The 17621-nt window shown below is 41.3% G+C and overlaps 1 protein-coding gene across 8 annotated transcripts in view; it reads left to right on the top strand.

The window, feature by feature from the left end:
• MAST4 (microtubule associated serine/threonine kinase family member 4) overlaps nt 1–17621 on the top strand; it is a 550957-nt gene that overhangs the window by 168199 nt on the left and 365137 nt on the right. For all 8 annotated transcript variants that reach the window (XM_078067256.1, XM_078067255.1, XM_078067252.1 and 5 more), the window contains exon 2: nt 1503–1648. In XM_078067256.1, the coding sequence (XP_077923382.1) occupies nt 1503–1648 (146 nt within the window). The remainder of the gene's footprint in view (nt 1–1502; nt 1649–17621) is intronic.

The following is a 17621-nucleotide window of genomic DNA, read 5'->3' as shown; positions in this document are numbered from 1 at the left end:
AGGACACTGTTGTAATGAACCATGGACTCAACAAATAGCTTCCAAGAGTGCAATCTGGAATCCCTTTTCCCTACTGATCTGGCTTGATCCTGGAGTGGATGCCCTACAAGTTTTTTTGGGACCTCTCACAAGAATACTAAGTGGCAATGAGGTACAGTACATAACTGATGGGCAATGAAATGGAGGGGGCATTTACTGACAAGTGCTTGAAATCCAGCTATTCAGTGTTACTAATGAATACAGTGAGCTTGGGGGAGAGTTGACATCTTGGGATAGGTGAGCCAATGAGGTCTGTTCCATCTCCGTGCGCCTGGGAGGAGTTGTTCACAGGCAACGTTAAGTTTCTTTTTGTGCCGTGATTTTGAATATGCTTCAGACAGACAAATGGATGATTTTGCCCCTAAATTTCATTTTCCTATAAAATATATCCTTGATCGTCTTAATCTGAAAAAATGTTGACAGGTATAACCGGATATCCTTCTCTCTACCCAGGAACACAAAACAAGTCACAATGAAGCATCCTTCAAAATGCCCAGATTTGAGCAGTGCTACTGAAGTCTTGTCTGAATTTAAATTTCTACAGAGTTTGTGTGTGTGTGTGTGTGGCATTTGGGATTTCCATGAATACCTTTTGTACTTCTTTCTTGTTCTTAATAACTGTCTGGATATAGATATATGCATATGAATATTTTTGTCCTTAATAACCATCTAGACACATATATATGCATCTATACTTTGAAGGTGAACATTTTAGAAGATGTGGCCCTATTCAACTATGAAAGGTTTTCTTAGGAAAGGAGGACAGATCTTGAAATAAGTGTTGCGACACAAGGGATTCCTTTGTAGAAAGCTGTTGCTTGAAGTGGTTTTAGTTCCTCTGATTCTTGTGACAAGTTTTCCTTTAAAAAGCGATAAAGTGATACAGGGATGTGTTGATTTGCATTAAGGGTTGTGGTGCTTAGAAATTGCCCTTCCCTGTGCATATTTGTGAGCACCAGAAGCTTGTGGTTTTCTTTTGTGAACAGCTAAAGCAGTGATCTATTGATTCTTTATGGAACAATATTATTCATTTTTTAGAGGGATCATGGCCCATGGAAAGACATATATTTGACACAGTGACTAAGGACACGTGCAAGCATAGCTTTATCAGACATTTCATGAAATGGTACTTTTCCTTCCTTCATTGGACTCTAACAACTTTAGTGTATTAAAAAAAAATACTGCTTAGGTCTACTAAACTTGATTTCATGACCCACTAGTTTGTTGTGACCCACAGCTTAAAAATCATTGCTATTGAGATTTTGCAGTACGCCAGAATGTTTTTCAGATGCAGGACATGACAGTGAAACCCTGAATTGTCTAAAGTAACCAAATGAGCAGCAGGCTTGGGCGGAGGGATTTAGAGAAGGATAAGAAAAAAGGAGCCGAGGACTGGTTGGTGTTGCATGCTGGCTGTGTTGAGAGTATCCTCAGTGAGTGACATCCCTTCTTTCTCTCTGCAGCTTGACCACATACTCTCCCCGCCACCCATGCCGTTTCGGAAATGCAGCAACCCAGATGTGACTTCTGGCCCTGCAAAGTCACTGAGGTTTAAAAGACAGCTGAGTGAGGATGGTCGAGAGCTGCGGCGGGGCAGCCTGGGAGGGGGCTCTGACAGGTGAGTCCTGAGTGACAGATGTAACAGAGGAGGAACCTCATGGACCCACCAGCGGGTCCTGACAGGTGCCCGAGTCCCATGTGTGAAAACCCGCCTGCTTCAGAACGGGCCTGCCCCTCTGCAGACCGCTTGGTGAAAGCTGATCTAATCCAGAGAGCAGTAAAATTGAGGATTTTACGAATGAAGTTTCTTACTGAAATAAAATTTATGTACAATAAAATGGACCCATTTTAAGTGTCCATGTGTATGGATTTTGGCAAATATATACTGCCGAAAAGCTACCACCACAGTCGAGATGTCGAGTGGTTCCTTGGCCCGATCATATTCTCACCCCCCTCCTCCTTTCTTGGCCCCAGGCAACCAGAAATCTGCTTTTTTGTCACACAGCTTAGGTTCATCTTAAAAATTTAACATGAATGGAATCAAACAGTACATGCTCTTTTGTGGCTGGCGTCTTTCACTCAGTATGTTTTTAAGGTTCATCTCTGCTGGTGCATGTATCAGCGTATATTGAACTTGATAAGAAACTGCCAAACTGTTTCCAGAATTGCACCGTCTTTACATTCCCACCAGCAACAGATGAGTGATCTAATTGCTCTGCATCGTTGCCAACTTGTGGTTTTGCCAGCCTTTTTAATTTTAGCCATTTTAATGGATGGATGGTCCTATCACATTGTGGATTTAATTTGTATTTTCTTGACGACTAAATGATGTTGAACATCTTTGCATGTGCTTGTTGGGCATTTATCTTCTGTGAAGTATCTCTTCAAATCTTTCATCCTTTTTTTCCTTTCACACACTTTTTCATCATTTTGTAAAAATTAATTTAAAAACTTTTCAAATACAGAGAACCCACAAATCACTTGTGTTGACTTGAAAGATAGGCAACTTAAGATAATTTTAAGCATTTTTTAGTAACTCACTGTATAAATTTTCATGTTATGTGACTTTAAGTCACTGGAGGTTAAATTTCTATTTCATTCTGAGTGCTTTTTTCCTCTAAGTATAAATATCTTTGGAGAAACTGTTTTTTAAACCCCAAAGCAGAGTTTTCTCTGTACATGACGGTCTACTGTGCCAGTTCTTAAATGGTCTGAAAAATAAGTTGAGTTACTCACATTTTTTGGAGAATTACGGATTTTGACTTTCTGGAGATGAAATTTCTGGGAACGGAAATGATTCTGACATTAGGCTCAGTAGAGTCTAGAACATTTGACCCATTGTGGCATACTGCTGGAATGCAGGGTGAAACTGACCTCAGGCCAAAGGGAAGAAATTCATAAAAAAAAAAAAAAAACCCCAAAAAAACAAACCTGCTGTACTTCACTAAGTTTAAGTAAATGTTCATGCCTGAGTTTTACTGGTATTCTTTTAATGCTTGTTAGGGAATTTTTCTTTGCTTTCCTTTTATAGATTCAGACTATTTGCTTTTTTCAGGGAGATCCTAAAAATTAGGTAGTCCAACCTTTATTTTGTAGGTGGGGGGAATTAAATATTAATGGTTAAAATACTCATCCCTTTGCTTACTAATTTCACTTAGGAAATTTACTTACTTTGGTTAAACTATTTTAACCAAAAGGAGGGGCCATGGGCAGTAATGGTACTCTCCAATTTTTGCTGGTGGAGTCGACTTAAAGCTTTAAAACAATGTAGGGGTAGGTGTTGATGTAGATATCATGACACTTGGCTTACAGCTTAAAAAAAGAAAATCTGCAGTTGATTCCCATTTCATAATCTCAATAGCTCTGGCATTTTTACTCTTACAGAATTTGGTGTGCTATACAGTTAGTTTAGATAGTTAAATGTTAGGTCAGATAATTTAAAAAAATGTTTATTAGCCCTTAGGGGAGAGAGAGCTTAAAAGAATCTCATGAACATCAGTTTGGTTTTAAAAACAGTTGCTTGTATGTTTTATTGGAATATGAAGAAAACGTTCTAATTGGTCCTCTAAATAGCTTAGCTGAGGATTTAATGAAAGAATTTATGCAAAGCACTTAGCCACTGATGGGTGCCTATTAGTATTATGTGCAGCATGAATTGAATTGCAGTTGATGGAGAACTTGGGCTTCTGAACATCAGTTTGGGTACCTTTTCCACTGAGTTTCTACTTTGTGTCAGGCAATGTGCTAGCGTCCACTTGGAGCAGAAAGAAAATCTCATTTCTGATCTTTAAGAAACATAGTTTCCAATAGTTATAGGCAGCTATGAATAATCACATGTGATCTTACCTTGGAACATACTTGTTGCTGAACTTAATTAAGTCAAACCGGTTTTGCCATCAGAAGTCTGTGCCTGATAGATTTTGTATGGTAAAGACCAGCCATCTTCCTCTTGCTTAGCCCTGTTTTAATCTAAAAGTCTTTACTTTGGTAATTTTTTACTGCTTTCTTTAAAACAAATTTTTTTGTGAAGGCTTGTAGCTTGCAACTTTTGTCACCCAATTAACTTTGATAAGTTTCATTAAACTCAGCTCTTTGAGAGGAAGATCTGTGATGTTTTCATCTTCTTATCACTAATAATAATGATAGCTAACTTTAAGAGCTTACTGTGTGGCATGCACTGTTTGCAGGGAATTACATTTATTGACTTACTTAGTTCTTAAACATATTTATCCACTTGTGAGGGAGGCAGTCTTATGCTCATTTTACAGATGAAAACTCTGAGGAACAGATAGTTTGAATAAATGGCACAAGATCATGGTGTTCACAAAAAGCAGAGCCAAGACTTGAACCTGAGTATTGTGGCTCCAGAAAACTGCACTGTTCCTAATACAGAAGGTACTTAGTAAACTCTGACAGGATTAATTGGAATGAATCCTAGGTGGGAAAGTTTATGCTCATTTGGAATCCAGGGCTGACTCTCTCCGTTGGTGATCCTTGTCCCTTAATTACAAAAGTAAATTAAAACCATGCAATTAATCCATGGCATGAGAGTGCATGTCCATCAGCTCAGGCACGTTTCAAGCTTCTGTGGGCATTATGTCTGCAAATTTTCTATTGGCCAGAGCAAGTCATATTATAAAGCCCGGAGCCAAGGGCCGGAAGCATGCTCTCCCCACGTGATACCTCGGCAAAGGTGCAGATGTACAACACTGCTGTAGGGGAGCAAAGAATTGGGACCAGTAATTCCATTTGTCATAATTGACCTCTTTAGTATAAACAGTTCTTTACAATAAGAATATTTGCATGTGCCTATTTTTTAATTATAACAGTGATATCTGTTTAATGTAGACAAATTAGAAAATGAAGGGGAAAAAAAAGTGAGGAGCCCTTACCTCCATCATGCACTGATAGCCATAGTTGAACTTTTGGCATTTTCTTCCCTAACTAAAATTTGGGATTACTTAAAGGTATTAGATTAAAGGAAAAAACCATCAGTACCTTTTTTACAGGGCTAGCATTTAAACAACAAACCCAGAGCTTACTATGTCCAACTTTGCCTGAAAAAAAAAAACAAAACTTTTTTTTTTTCCTTTTGGAGGCGAATGGTATTTTCTCTCTTCATGGCCTGCAACTTGCTAAATAGGCACCCAGAAACATCCAGTAAACACTGAGCTTTGGAGCCCCCTAATGAGTAAGAGGAGCATTATTCTAATCATTTTACAGACCCCTAATTCAAGGCGTAAGTATGTGATAAGGTGCCTGACAGTTCACAGCAAGGAAGCTGCACAGTGAAGGGGAGAACCTCAGGACCCTGAGTGCTGCCTTCTTGATAGGCAAAGGAATGCCCTGAATCCTGGTCCTGAATTTCACAACTGGGATGTATGTTGCAGCCCTAATAGTGATGATCCTTTTCCTTATGAAGAAAGTTGTGTTTTTCAAAACAGTGGCTTGTTTGGAATGTAAAACAGAGGATTCTATATGTGTTTGCAAGTTGCTTCTAATAATAATAAACCAACTTTGTAGATAGTATAAACTAGGATTTCTAACACGGTTAGGGTCTGGTGTTCTATTTTGGGGGAAATATTGAGACATTTTCTTTCTTGAACTATGGAAATCAGTTTGGAATGACACCTGAAAAAATTTTAAAAGCATTTCAGAGGGATTTTACTTCAAGAGGGAAAGGGAAAAACAAACAGCACAATCCTAGAAAACATTTTTTTCCTTTAAAATTAACCTGGAGGCCTTTGTGTTTCAGTGCTGCGTAGAGCTTAACGGGTTTCTCATCCTAGATGCCTCCTTAGCTTAGTGGGCGAGACAAAGAATTGAGATTAAAGTGAATTTACATAAAATAAGACTTTTTTTCTGGAAAGCCTTGATATTTAGTAAATACTGCTCCTAAATCTTCTCCTTGATGCCCTAGATTTCTTTATTGTCATAATTCCATCAAAAGAATGCCTAGACAAAGTGGTGTGTGTTAGGATGCTATAACAAGCAAACCAGAACGTATCAACGGCTTAGCACAATACTCATTTATTTCTTGCTCATGTATGTGTTGCTGGTTAGCAGGCAGCTGTCTTCCTCATGATGAGTCAGGGACCCATGCTCCTTCCATTTTCTGGTATTATTCTTCCATGCGGCCGTAAGACACTGAGCTTCCAGCTGAGAGAAGTGGAAAAACAGAGGCAAAAGCTTTCCAACTTCTTAAAAGTCCCAGCCTGGAAGAGACACATTCTTGTTGTCTATTCACATTCTTTCTGTCAAGATTCTGTCACATGGTCACAGCCAAATGTCAGCCTGGTGCCGCTGTGGGGGGCACTAGAATGGTCCTTGCTGGGCTGTCGCCTCTGTATACAACTACACAAGAGGCAGTGACAACATTGTGCTTGGCCTGAGAGAGAAGTAGGTTTTAATAAAGAAAATGGGATAAATTCAGTTTGAATACTGAATCTTCAAGTCATGAGGACTTGAAGAATCGAATGTGGTTTTCTTATACCGGAATTCAGATGAGAGACGAGGCTGTTAGCTTTGAAGTGATGTGAGCTCCAGAGAGTGCTGGGAGCCAGGCTTCGTAAGCGGAGCTGGCTCATCAGAGAGCCATTGGACAGTTTTGTACCAGATCAAGTTCAAAGGACTTAAAAATTAGTTCTGAGTATTAAGGTGTTGATAGAAGACTCAGTTTCTCTTAAGCTTTTTGAGGTGCCTTCCTTCTGCAGAGCAAAAAGTAACTTGGACCTTACATCATTGTTGACCTAGAATTTCAAGGTTGCTAGGGTAGGAAAAGCAGCTGAATACTAGAACTGAACCATTCTCACTTGCAAAGTAAGGTCCCCTGCTTGATGTTCTCCTCTATGGTGGATGTGGCAAATCAAATGTTGTACCTGAGCTTCTTTAAAGTACACCAAGGAGGAGTGTCTGAATCAAAGTTTCTGCTGGTATTATTTTAAAAGCTGTGTGTGTCTAAATAGATAAGGAGGCTCTCTGTATCAGGCTAATGAAGAAACTTTACAGAAGCAAATGAAAGATAGATGGACATCACTAGACTTCCTCCCTCCCCGTTTCAGTCTCTCTCTTGCTCTCTTAATGTCTCCCCCATATTTTTTGTGTTCTTATGTGGTTCTATAAATAATGGACTTTGGTTCTTCCTGGGAGAAAAATGAATTTATTGAATCCTTATGTCAAAGATTCAAGTTGTTTGTTCTTCAAATTCTCTTTAGACTAGAAAGTTGATTCTGGAGGGGGCGGGGATGTGTGTGGTTTGGGGGCATTTTTATCAAGGGGTTGATTTTTTTTGAACGGGCCCAATCATGTTCTGTTTTATTTTCTCTCCGCTGATTTTATATTTGTGTACATCCCTGACATTTTGTTTTGTTCCAATAGGGTAGACTGAGGCCTGCATGGCTGGACGAGTTTTTCCTATCCTTTATGAATTGTCTGCTTTTAGGTTCTGAAAAGTGTGCCGATTCCAAGCTTATCCTCTCTGTTCCTTATATGTATCATCTATAAAAGACGAAATGGTTTTAAGTCCCTGTGACACTTCACTATGTATGTGAGGAAGCCACAAAAGTTGATTATATTATAGTTAACATGAAATATAAATTGAAGTAGTAGAAAATCAGTGTTGCCTGTTAAATCCCACATCGAGCCCTCCTGGAATGATGAGGGAGGGGAGATAAGGTTGGGGAAGGCCAGGGAGATTTCCGGCCATGCTGGAGCACCTGTATGCGGCTGGACATGGGTTAGTGGCTCTCCTGGTGATGTTTTCTTAACATGTACAGTGAAACCACAGTGCAGCTGCACAGAGGTACATGCAAGGTGCTAACTGCGCATGTGCTGGAATCTTCTGGAAACTACAGGCGTGGTAGTTGGGTGTGATGCAGTAGCGATTGGAGAGACGTGTGTCAGGAAGAGAATGGGATACATGGATTACACTGAATAGGGTTTAAAGATCGAGAGCTAGTGACTTGGCTGGGTGGAGTCAGCATCTTGATATGCTACACACTGATGTTGCAGGATGTGATAGGAATCCTGAAATGGGGATCAGAGGCCCAGATTGTAGTGAGAAGTACAGCTCTAAGTAAGGCGTGTCTTGGTTTCTGGTTCTTAGTTTAATCATCTGTAAAATGAGTGGATTGGATCAGACCGTCTCAAAGTCCCTTTGAGCTTGAGTAGTAAATAATTTTTGCTACCAAGATGAGAGAGGGGGGACATCTTTGCAGAGACTGGCTGCCCTTCTTTTTCTCCCTTCCCACATAAATACTTGCTCCATTGTTGAGCACGGAAGCCCACTGTCTCCTCTGGGGGAACATTCCAGTGATGTCCTGTCATTGGCCTCTGAAACCGAGTACCCCAGGCCCTCCGTCTCTTGTTTAAAACTCATTTCCAGGGGCTAATCAGAGATCAAGAATGTAGACCTGTTTCTCAACTTCCTGGGTGGAAACGGAAAACGAAGCTGACTTGATGTCAGCTCTGCCGTGGAAAGAGTAGGCAAAGAAATGGAAATGCCACCAACCGGGAAGTTTAAAGATTTATAAAATTAGTGTTTCTGCTATATTAATGACTCCAGTGGTGGTAGCCTGCATTTGTCATTGTCATGTTCCATTGTCATTCAAGTACTTAATCAACGCATATTGTCAGGGCTACATTTATTTTCCAGCATCCTGCCTGGCCAGATCATTTCTCCGTTCTCTGACTCAGTGTCAGGTGCCCTGCGTCACACCAGGGCCAGAGGGAGAGCTGGAGGGCCAGTCGCTGCTTTGCTTTTAACCCATTGCTAACTTGTTCACGGCTGGGGGTGAAACTTTTAAAAAGAAAGTACAGCATTATGGAAATGTCTGGTTCCCTTTTTCTGAACAAGAACACAGGTGGAATCATTCCCACCTTAAATGACGAATGCTGAACCAAATTAGGCTTGAAGGATCTTGCATAAGGTGGCAGAGTTCCCAGCAGCAAGTCCCTGTGAAAGAGAGTCCTGTATGTATGTAAAGTAATGTAACTGGACATGCAGTCTGCATTGACATGCACGCATGCGCGCGTGGCTATGTGCCCTCGATTGTTACTTAGTGTCCCATAATGTAGTATGTGCCTGTAGTTTTGCCTTATATCACTCTAGAGGACAGGAACAATCATGTATGTCAATGTCCTTTTTTTTTTTTTAAATTCTGAAGCAAATTTCTCTGGGCTCAGAACAAGGAAAACAGGGCTTAAATTAGTCTGCTCAATTTGAATTTTTTCTTTGGTTAAGTAGTGAGAGTTGGGTCACCCACTGTGCTTGCCTTGGTTACCAGGAACATCAGTGCAAAAGCATTTTGTTTTTCTGCTGTGGGCCATTCACTAGGTTTTGGCTTCAGCGGCATATATAAATAATTTAAAAAAGGGAAAATGATACACGTACAGACTCACAGCAGTAAGGGGCGCCTGGGTGGCTCAGTTGATTAAGCGTCTGCCTTCGGCTTATGCCCTGATCTCAGGGTCCTGGGATCGAGCTCCGCGTTGGGCTCCCTGCTCAGCAGCAAGTCAGCTTCTCCCTCTGCACCTCCCCCTGCTTGTGCTCGCGCTTTCTCTCTCTCTCTCTCAAATAAATAAATGAAATCTTTAAAAACAAAACAAAACGGAACAAAACAAAACCTCACAACAATGAGATGCCTACTTAGGTGTACGAAACAGGGAAGTGAAACTCACGATCCTTTACTCCATTCAAATTCCATTCCAAACACCTCTTCATATCACCTGCTGATTCAACAGCCCTACTTGAACTGTTTCCTTCCCCCTCCATTGCTTACATTGCTCTCTTCTTAGGGGGTGGGTCACTTTACATTTTCTATTTTTGGTATACCTATCATCCCTTTTACTAGTTGATAAATTCCTCCAGGAACTTTTTCTTGTATCCTCAAAGCAAAATTTTCCTGCAGTGCACATATTAAGTGCTCAGTAAATAGGGTTGCCAGACAAAATGCATGACACCCAATTAATCATACCAGATAAACAACTAATAATATTTTTAGTATACTTACGTCCAATATAAAATTTGGGGCATATGTGTTCAGATTTATTTGAATTCAAAAGTATTTAGGTGTCTTTTATTTTTATTTGCAAAGTCTTTCAGTAAAGGCTGGAATGGTTTTGTACCTAGGCCTTCTCAGACATGCTCTCTCATAGGGACGTGCGTGGTAAGAAAGGCAAGAGGTTAGAGGCCTTACACAAAGATATTAGTACAATATCTTTTTTATGTTTTCTTTGACCCTCTGGTTGGTTAGTCAACTCAGAGACAGGACCATCTTTGTGGACAACCCCAAGCAGACCTGGTACTGATCTCTTTGATGTGAGCAAGGCTGTATACAACGCTGTTGCCGTGCTTTCAACAGTCATAGTCTTCTCTGTGGGTTCATGTAATGAGAGATTAAGTGCATTTAATGGAACTGTTAGAAGAAAATGATCAGACTGTCAGTCTTGAGAGGTGGCTATTTAGAAGGTGACTGGAACAACCAAAGGGCTACCTTCCCCCACCTCAGCACCAAGCACACTGATTTCCCCATAATCATGGCTGAATTCTTTATTTGACAGAGAGACACAGCGGGAGAGGGAACACAAGCAGGGGGAGTGGGAGAGGGAGAAGCAGGCTTCCCGCTGAGCAGGGAGCCCGATGTGGGGCTCGATCCCAGGACCCCAGGATCATGACCTGAGCCGAAGGCAAACGCTTAACGACTGAGCCACCCAGGCGCCCCCATGGCTGAATTCTTTAAAAAGGAATGCTGACGAGTCTAGTGATATTGTTACTTCAAAGCATGAAGAACTGACCCTGGAGTTCAAGGCTGCTTAATGCCTTCCAAGCTTTCAGAAGAATTCAGTGACTAAGGAATAGACCAGAAATGGGGGGTGAATTCCAGCCCTATACCTCTCATTAATTTCTAAGCAGTGCTTAGGCAGTCAGGAGGATAATAATCATGGCTTTAATTTTTCTCTTCTTAAAAACAAGGGCAGTGTTGTGTTAGGTTTTGGAAAGCACTTAGTGATTTGTTGGAGCTAAATTTGGGGTATCGATGGCAGTTTGGATAACATCAGTTGTTAGATTTTGTTGCTTTTAAACCAGGTAGGAGGGACATGAACTTTCCTACTAAGCGAGGCGAGAGAGCAGGCTATACGCTCCCTGGTGGAGGTCTCTCTCCCCGGAAATGGAGTCTTTAACACACTACCATTGGGAATCCCTGGGGGAGAAATACTATATGGTACTTTTTGAAGGATCATTTCACAGTTGTGTTCTAGATTTTTTTTTTTTGCTTACTCATTAACCAGTATCAATAAACATCTCTGAAGACAAAAATACTAGTTTCTTCAGAAAGTATAGACATTGTTATTGAGGAGGAAGAATTTCAAATCTGTTTGGAAGAAATGTCGGCTTGGAACTAGAAACTGTTCCAAATAAATATATGTGGAAGTACATTGTTAGGTGAATTAGATTGTGTATATAAAAGTTTCCTTGGATAAACAGAACTTGTTGGGAAATTAGGACTTGTCTGGAAATTCTGCTTGGATTGTGACATAGAGTTTGTTTTATCACCTTGTGGCTGCCTTTGTTCTTTTTGTTTCTCTTGTAAAGCTCCTGATGGCTAGTTCCTCCTTGGCCTCTGTCATAAGTGTTTAGATGTAGGGCAGTTGTAAGAAATGTTTAGCATCTCAGGGCTGCCAGTGACATTTGGGTGTGTCAATCAAAGCATCTTAGTGTGCAAAAGAATGGAATTGTATAGGCTTCATAATTTCTCCCAAAGCAAGATGGTAAGTACAAATTGTCGTCTAGTATTTTGAGGCCAACCAGCTTGTTTTGAAAAGATAGAGTATTTTGTGGAGGTGTCGGACTTCTTTGGAGATGAGTTTCAGAAGTGAAAGTCAAAACCAAGAAAAGTGACAAGTAAGGCTGCTGAGTCTTTGCCGTTATTGTTACAGAACTAACGAACCAAATTCGAGTATTTTTCTAGGCAACGTGGAACCACACAGTAATGGAAAAATATGAACCCTGGTGGAAATATAAATGAGAGATAAAATGGAGAGTTACTATGCACAGACATTAAGCATGTGATCATGTCTAAGTTTGGTAGCTTCGGTGTCCGGGATGTGACGTAGGGCTGCAAATGCCTATGAGGTACAGTCCCGGGTGACAGAGTTTACAGTGGAGAGAGCAGATTGTGTATTACAATAAATGGGACTCTCTATGCATGGAGCCACATAGGAACAGGGAAGGCCAGCAGTGCCTTGGGGTATGGGTTCAATACCCATGATGCCAAGATGGGTAAAGCATCCTGGATGGGGACCTAAACCACCACTGAACACAAGTTGTGTGTTCCACACTGTGCTGGGCACTTGACATGTGTTACTTACTGTCATCATCAGTAGAGATCTGAAAAGAGAGCTCAGAGAGGAAAAGTAATGTATCCAGGGTTCTCTAGCTAATAAATAGGGAAACCAGGATGTAAACCTGTGTCTGCCTGGTTTCTCACTCTATGCTCCTGAGTTCACTTGATGAAGGAATGAGAGCCAGTTATTTCTGAAGTGTCCTAAGCTGGAGAGAATTTGATTCTGTCTGAGGATGATGCCAAGAAGGAGTGCCCTTGGCAGGAAGAGGTGTTCTGCACTGGAAAGAAGAGGGGATAAGTCACTGGGTATCCCAGGACTCTCTTTGCCAGATGGTCTGAGAGGCTCTCTGTTCACATTCTCAGTTAGTCCTCACAGCCACAGTATGGGCTTGCTCAGTCATCTCCATTCTACAGAACATGTGCTGGAAACTGGGGTGTAGGAGAATAAGAAGTCTGACTATGGCCACGCAGCTACTATGTGGCCATAGGCTGTGAATCTTGGATTTCAGCCTCCTGACTGGATGGACTTGGATTCAACAGTTTCATGAGTTTAAACATGGAACCTATTTCCAGGATCCAGAGGGGGCAGTGAACATGTTTAGATGGAAAGATATTTTGGAAAGAATTGGACAAACTGGGTGGGGAAGTCAGAGTGTGACGGGGGAGGAGAGGATGACTCCTACTCATTTGGTTGGTGTTTTGAAGCGTACAAGATTCTGGTCCTCCCGGGGGTTTTAGAAAGGTTTGGAGGCAGATGGGGAAGAGGAAGGAGCAAGAGGAAGGGAGAACGGGGAGCTTGACAAGTAGTTTAACAGCTGCTCCGCATATCCGCAAACTGACTCTGAGAAAAAATGGTTCTATTTATTTGCCGTTTCCTTCCATATATCTTCCCAACAGCATTCATCAATATCTGTCATTTCCCAGGGGGTTTAGGCATGTCTAGCAATTCATTCTGCTGAATTATATTTCAATACGCGGATGGAGGGAGGCCAGATTGCAGATGTTAACTCTGACCTATGCCCAGCGTTGCCTAGACATGGCCACCACCCAGCTCCTGGGTGCCCTCGTGCAGACAGCTGTTTCGAGATATACCACTTGCTCTCGGATTCTTGAGACCACGTTCTCATTAGAGTAGGCTCTGTCTAATACTTATTTAAAAATCAGTTTTAAATTGTCCCATTAGCCTTTGGTCTATACAGCTAGCGCTTAGGGCAAAACTTTCATGTATTTTTTTATAAGAATTTTAAATTCAGATAGTCATCATCTGAATGGAGACATTTTGGTGGTGGAGGTGCAGCGGGGATTTGCTGGCTAGGGCTGGGTCTCATTGCAGAACGGGAGAATTTGCTGGGTGTTGTGAGTACCTATAATAATAGGAACATTGCAGTTTACCAAGCTCTAGTTCATGTATTAGTTCATTTGATCCTAGTATCTTCCTGTATTAGAGTTTGAGAGTGGTAATCTTTGTGGATGAGAAGAAATACTTCCTCTTAAAGAGCAATTTAAGGGAAAACAAAAGAAAGGAAAAAGAACAAATGTATTTCTAAGTACAGATTCAGGTTGTTCCATTTAAAAATGTACAATGTGTTGGCATTTTCCCCCTCTTATCATAAAATGCCAAGGGCAACATGGTGGCTGTCTATGATTGAGGGTGAAGAGAGTACCTTTGAATCCTGTTACTGTATTGCCCACAACTAAAGTTACTTTTATATAGAACTTCAGCTGTAGTTGATAGTGGTGGTGGCAGCCAGAGATGGTTTGTCCAAAGGCTTTGACTTCTGTATTGTAGACATGAGTGTGCTGTTATTTTTCCACAGTCCCTAGTGTTCTCATGGTGTGAAACTGGCCTTTTGCGACTCCCTGAAAGCTGTGTCAGTACCCAGTCTGGGCTCGGTACACTCTTACTTTCTGCTACCTGCTCTGCTTGTGGCAACCATCCTTCTAAAGTGTCCCGTTCACTTCCTCACCAGGCCCTTGTGGTTAATATCGTTGCCTTGCCATCCTTTGTTAAATATAGAATGCTGGTGATAGTATTCTACGCAGTGAGATTGGGCATCACCATTGGATTTGAGTCTTGCAACAGCACCAAGGTTTAGAAATGGCTGCATCGTGCTGTTGGTTGGGCTCAGACTTTGGTGTCTGGATTGCATCCCATGCTTTGACTACCAGCCTCTCAGAAGGCATGCATACTCTCTCCATTCAGTGTTCAGTTTCCTTGTCAATTAGAGCTCCCTGTATAGGAGGCAGTGATGTCTTTAAGGACTTAGGGTCAAGGCTATGCTTTGGACTTCCCTTGTGTGAGTAAACATACAGTTTTTTTTTTTTTTTTTTTTCCTTTTAAGGCAAGAATAGCAGCTTGTATAGGAGTCAGTGAACTTCGATCTCTGGTCACAGGTCTGTTGGTTTCTCAAATTATATTTATTTGTGCCATTAAGAAGAATGATGTAGCAGCATTGCTGATGCTGTCTAGGTATAGTTATTCTTTTGCAGTGGGACAAGAAATTGGAAGTCAGCCACCCATGTGAGAGGGAAGATGGAAGGAACCATGCCTCTGTGTTGTAGTAGCAGCTGAAGATGAATAAAGGGAGGCTCTAATTGCTGGGAGTGTGACAGTCGCTATGATGAGGAAACCAATGTTTAGGAGTGAGCAGTGGAGCAGAGAAGAACATCTTGAGGATGATGGAGTACACTTGAGAACAGTGGCTGCTGACTCAGGCATTCTCCCGGGCTTCAGCCAGTGACTTCTCCTGGCCTTTAACCTTTCTCCATTTCTAAATTTGGGAGTGCCCTGGGAAAAACTCAGTTCCTCTGACTTGTAAATGATTCAAACGGCTCAAGTTATTTAAGTGTAATTTGCAAGAGCAGGTGCTGACTTGGTTTAATGTGGATGCCTCCCAGACAGTAAAACAGACTTATTTTTTCTCAGGAAGGTGCATAGTTTTAGCTAAGCAAGTGAAGGTGGTTGTGTGTGTGTGTGTTTTAAGATATACATAACAAAATTCACCATTTTAAACATTTTTAAGTGTCCAATTCAGCAGCATTAAGTACATTTACAGTGTTGTACAACTGTCACCGCCATCCATCTCTAGAACATCGTCATCTTCCCAAACTGAAACTCTGTACCCAATAAACGGTAGTTCTCATCCTCTCTTTCCCTAGCTCCCAGCATCCATGGTTATACTTTCTGTCTCAGTGAAATGGACCATTCCAGGAACCTCATATAAGAGGAATCATACAGTATTTGTCCTTCTGTGTCTGGCTTATTTATTTTTTTATTATTTTTTTTTAAGAAGATTTCATTTTTTATTTATTTGACAGAGAGAGACACAGTGAGAGAGGGAACACAAGCAGGGGGAGTCGGAGAGGGAGAGGCAGGCTTCCCGCCGAGCAGGGAGCCTAATGCGGGGCTTGATCCCAGGACCCTGGGATCATGAGCTGAGCCGAAGGCAGTTGCTTAATGACTGAGCCACCCAGGTGCCCCTGGCTTGGCTTATTTAGCATGTCTTGGAGGTTCACCCATGTTGTGGCATGTGTCAGAATTTCATTCCTTTTTAAGGCTGAATCATACTCCATTGTATGTATATACAACATTCTGGTTATCTACTCATCTCTCAGTGGATGTTTGGTTTATTTCCATCTTTTGGCTCTTGTGAATAATACTTCTATGAACTTGGTGTACACATATCTGTTCAGGTCCCTGCTTTTAGTTCTTTTCTCTATATACCCAGAAGTGGGATTGAGCAAGGGAGCTTTTAGTTGGAAGCAGGGAGGGTGAAATAGTGGGATGTCCCTCCTCCCACTTTAGTGGTGGACGTGAACTTTCAGGGAACTACTCTGAGAGCCTCAGCAGATGCTCAGGTCAGCAGCAGGCTGGTAGCCAAAATGTAAAGATTAAGGATGAGGGAGATGAGCGTGTGGCCCCGTCTGCCTGCTCCTGGCACCAGCATGGTGGTAGCTTCACATCGTTCTTTTTGTCCCCAGCCCCTTGACTCCCATATTGCCACGCCCATTCTCCTTCCCTTCCTCCTGTGGCTCCCCCACGCCCCCTCGCCAAAACCCTTGAGAGCAACATAGCTCCTCCCTCAACGGCCTTTCGTTCCTGGTTGGTGCCTTAGAGGGATCAACAAACTTTTTCAGAGTTTTATGTATAACTGAGCGCCAGAAGCCGTATCCAAGGACTGCTTTGTTAGTAGTTACTAGGTCTTATATTCCTTTTGATGGCTTGTTTGTAGTCTAAGAGAAATCACCCAAAATGTAAGACTGTGGACTGACTGCTAAATCTATGTTGCACTTCAGGTGATAAGGAACTTTTTTACTGGAAGCTTTTAAATCTAGTCAGGTACCATTATTCCCAGATGATAAAGTAGTTCTCCAGAGGCTATATTTAATTCTTTATATAGCCATTCTGCTGAAATTATTGCTGACCCGGTATTTTCCTACTTCAGAGGGATACTTCATGCTTCGGGGGGCTTTGAAAACATGTATTTCATTTTTGAAAGCATGCATTTATGGAGGTCTTCTTGTTTCTTGGGATCAGGATGGAAACAAAGGAAAACACACCCCATTAAAGAGACCATATGTAGCCTTCATAGAACCAAGGCGCAATGTAGGTCTAGGCTCAGTAATCTACTTATTTTAATATATAATCTTAAAAGGCTGCATATCTTCCATTCTGTTAAGTAGAGGCCCTGTGACCAAAACAGTAACAATAACCAATATAAAAGCCTATTCAAGTAACTCATACCTCCATGATTGAAGCCTGACAAGTTCTTAACATCAGTCTGGCCAACCGATTTCAGTTTTAATCTGGACCTCTATTTATTGCCTCTAAATTTCTAGTTATGTCAGTAGAATATATGTAATAAATGCTATAATAAACATATCAGAATTTTATAAATGTGTTTCTAAAGAGCATAGAGCTGATCACGTTCCAGTTGTAACAGCAAGCTCCATTTGGTATTAAAATAAAGCAGCCAGATTGGTAGGCAAGCTCACCTCTCCTACAAGAAATTAGGAATGGTATTATCCATTAATTTCTACCCTGTGCAGCTGAATAATGCAGTTGACAGATGCTAATTTTCTTAAATTGTAGGCAGCAAATGATGCATGAATCCAACAGCAACACACTTTTTAGAGGCTCTTGGTAGTCATCAGAAAGCGAATTTATATAAAGTTCGATGTAGTCACTACCAAGTATGGTGCGATGTTAGTGCCTTCTAATGACTGCCTTAAATCCAT

This window comes from Halichoerus grypus, chromosome 2 (assembly GCF_964656455.1).
Source record: "Halichoerus grypus chromosome 2, mHalGry1.hap1.1, whole genome shotgun sequence".
NCBI classification, from domain to species: Eukaryota; Metazoa; Chordata; class Mammalia; order Carnivora; family Phocidae; genus Halichoerus; species Halichoerus grypus.
The sequence above is the reverse complement of the archived record's forward strand: the minus strand, read 5'-3'. Positions and strand labels throughout refer to the sequence as shown.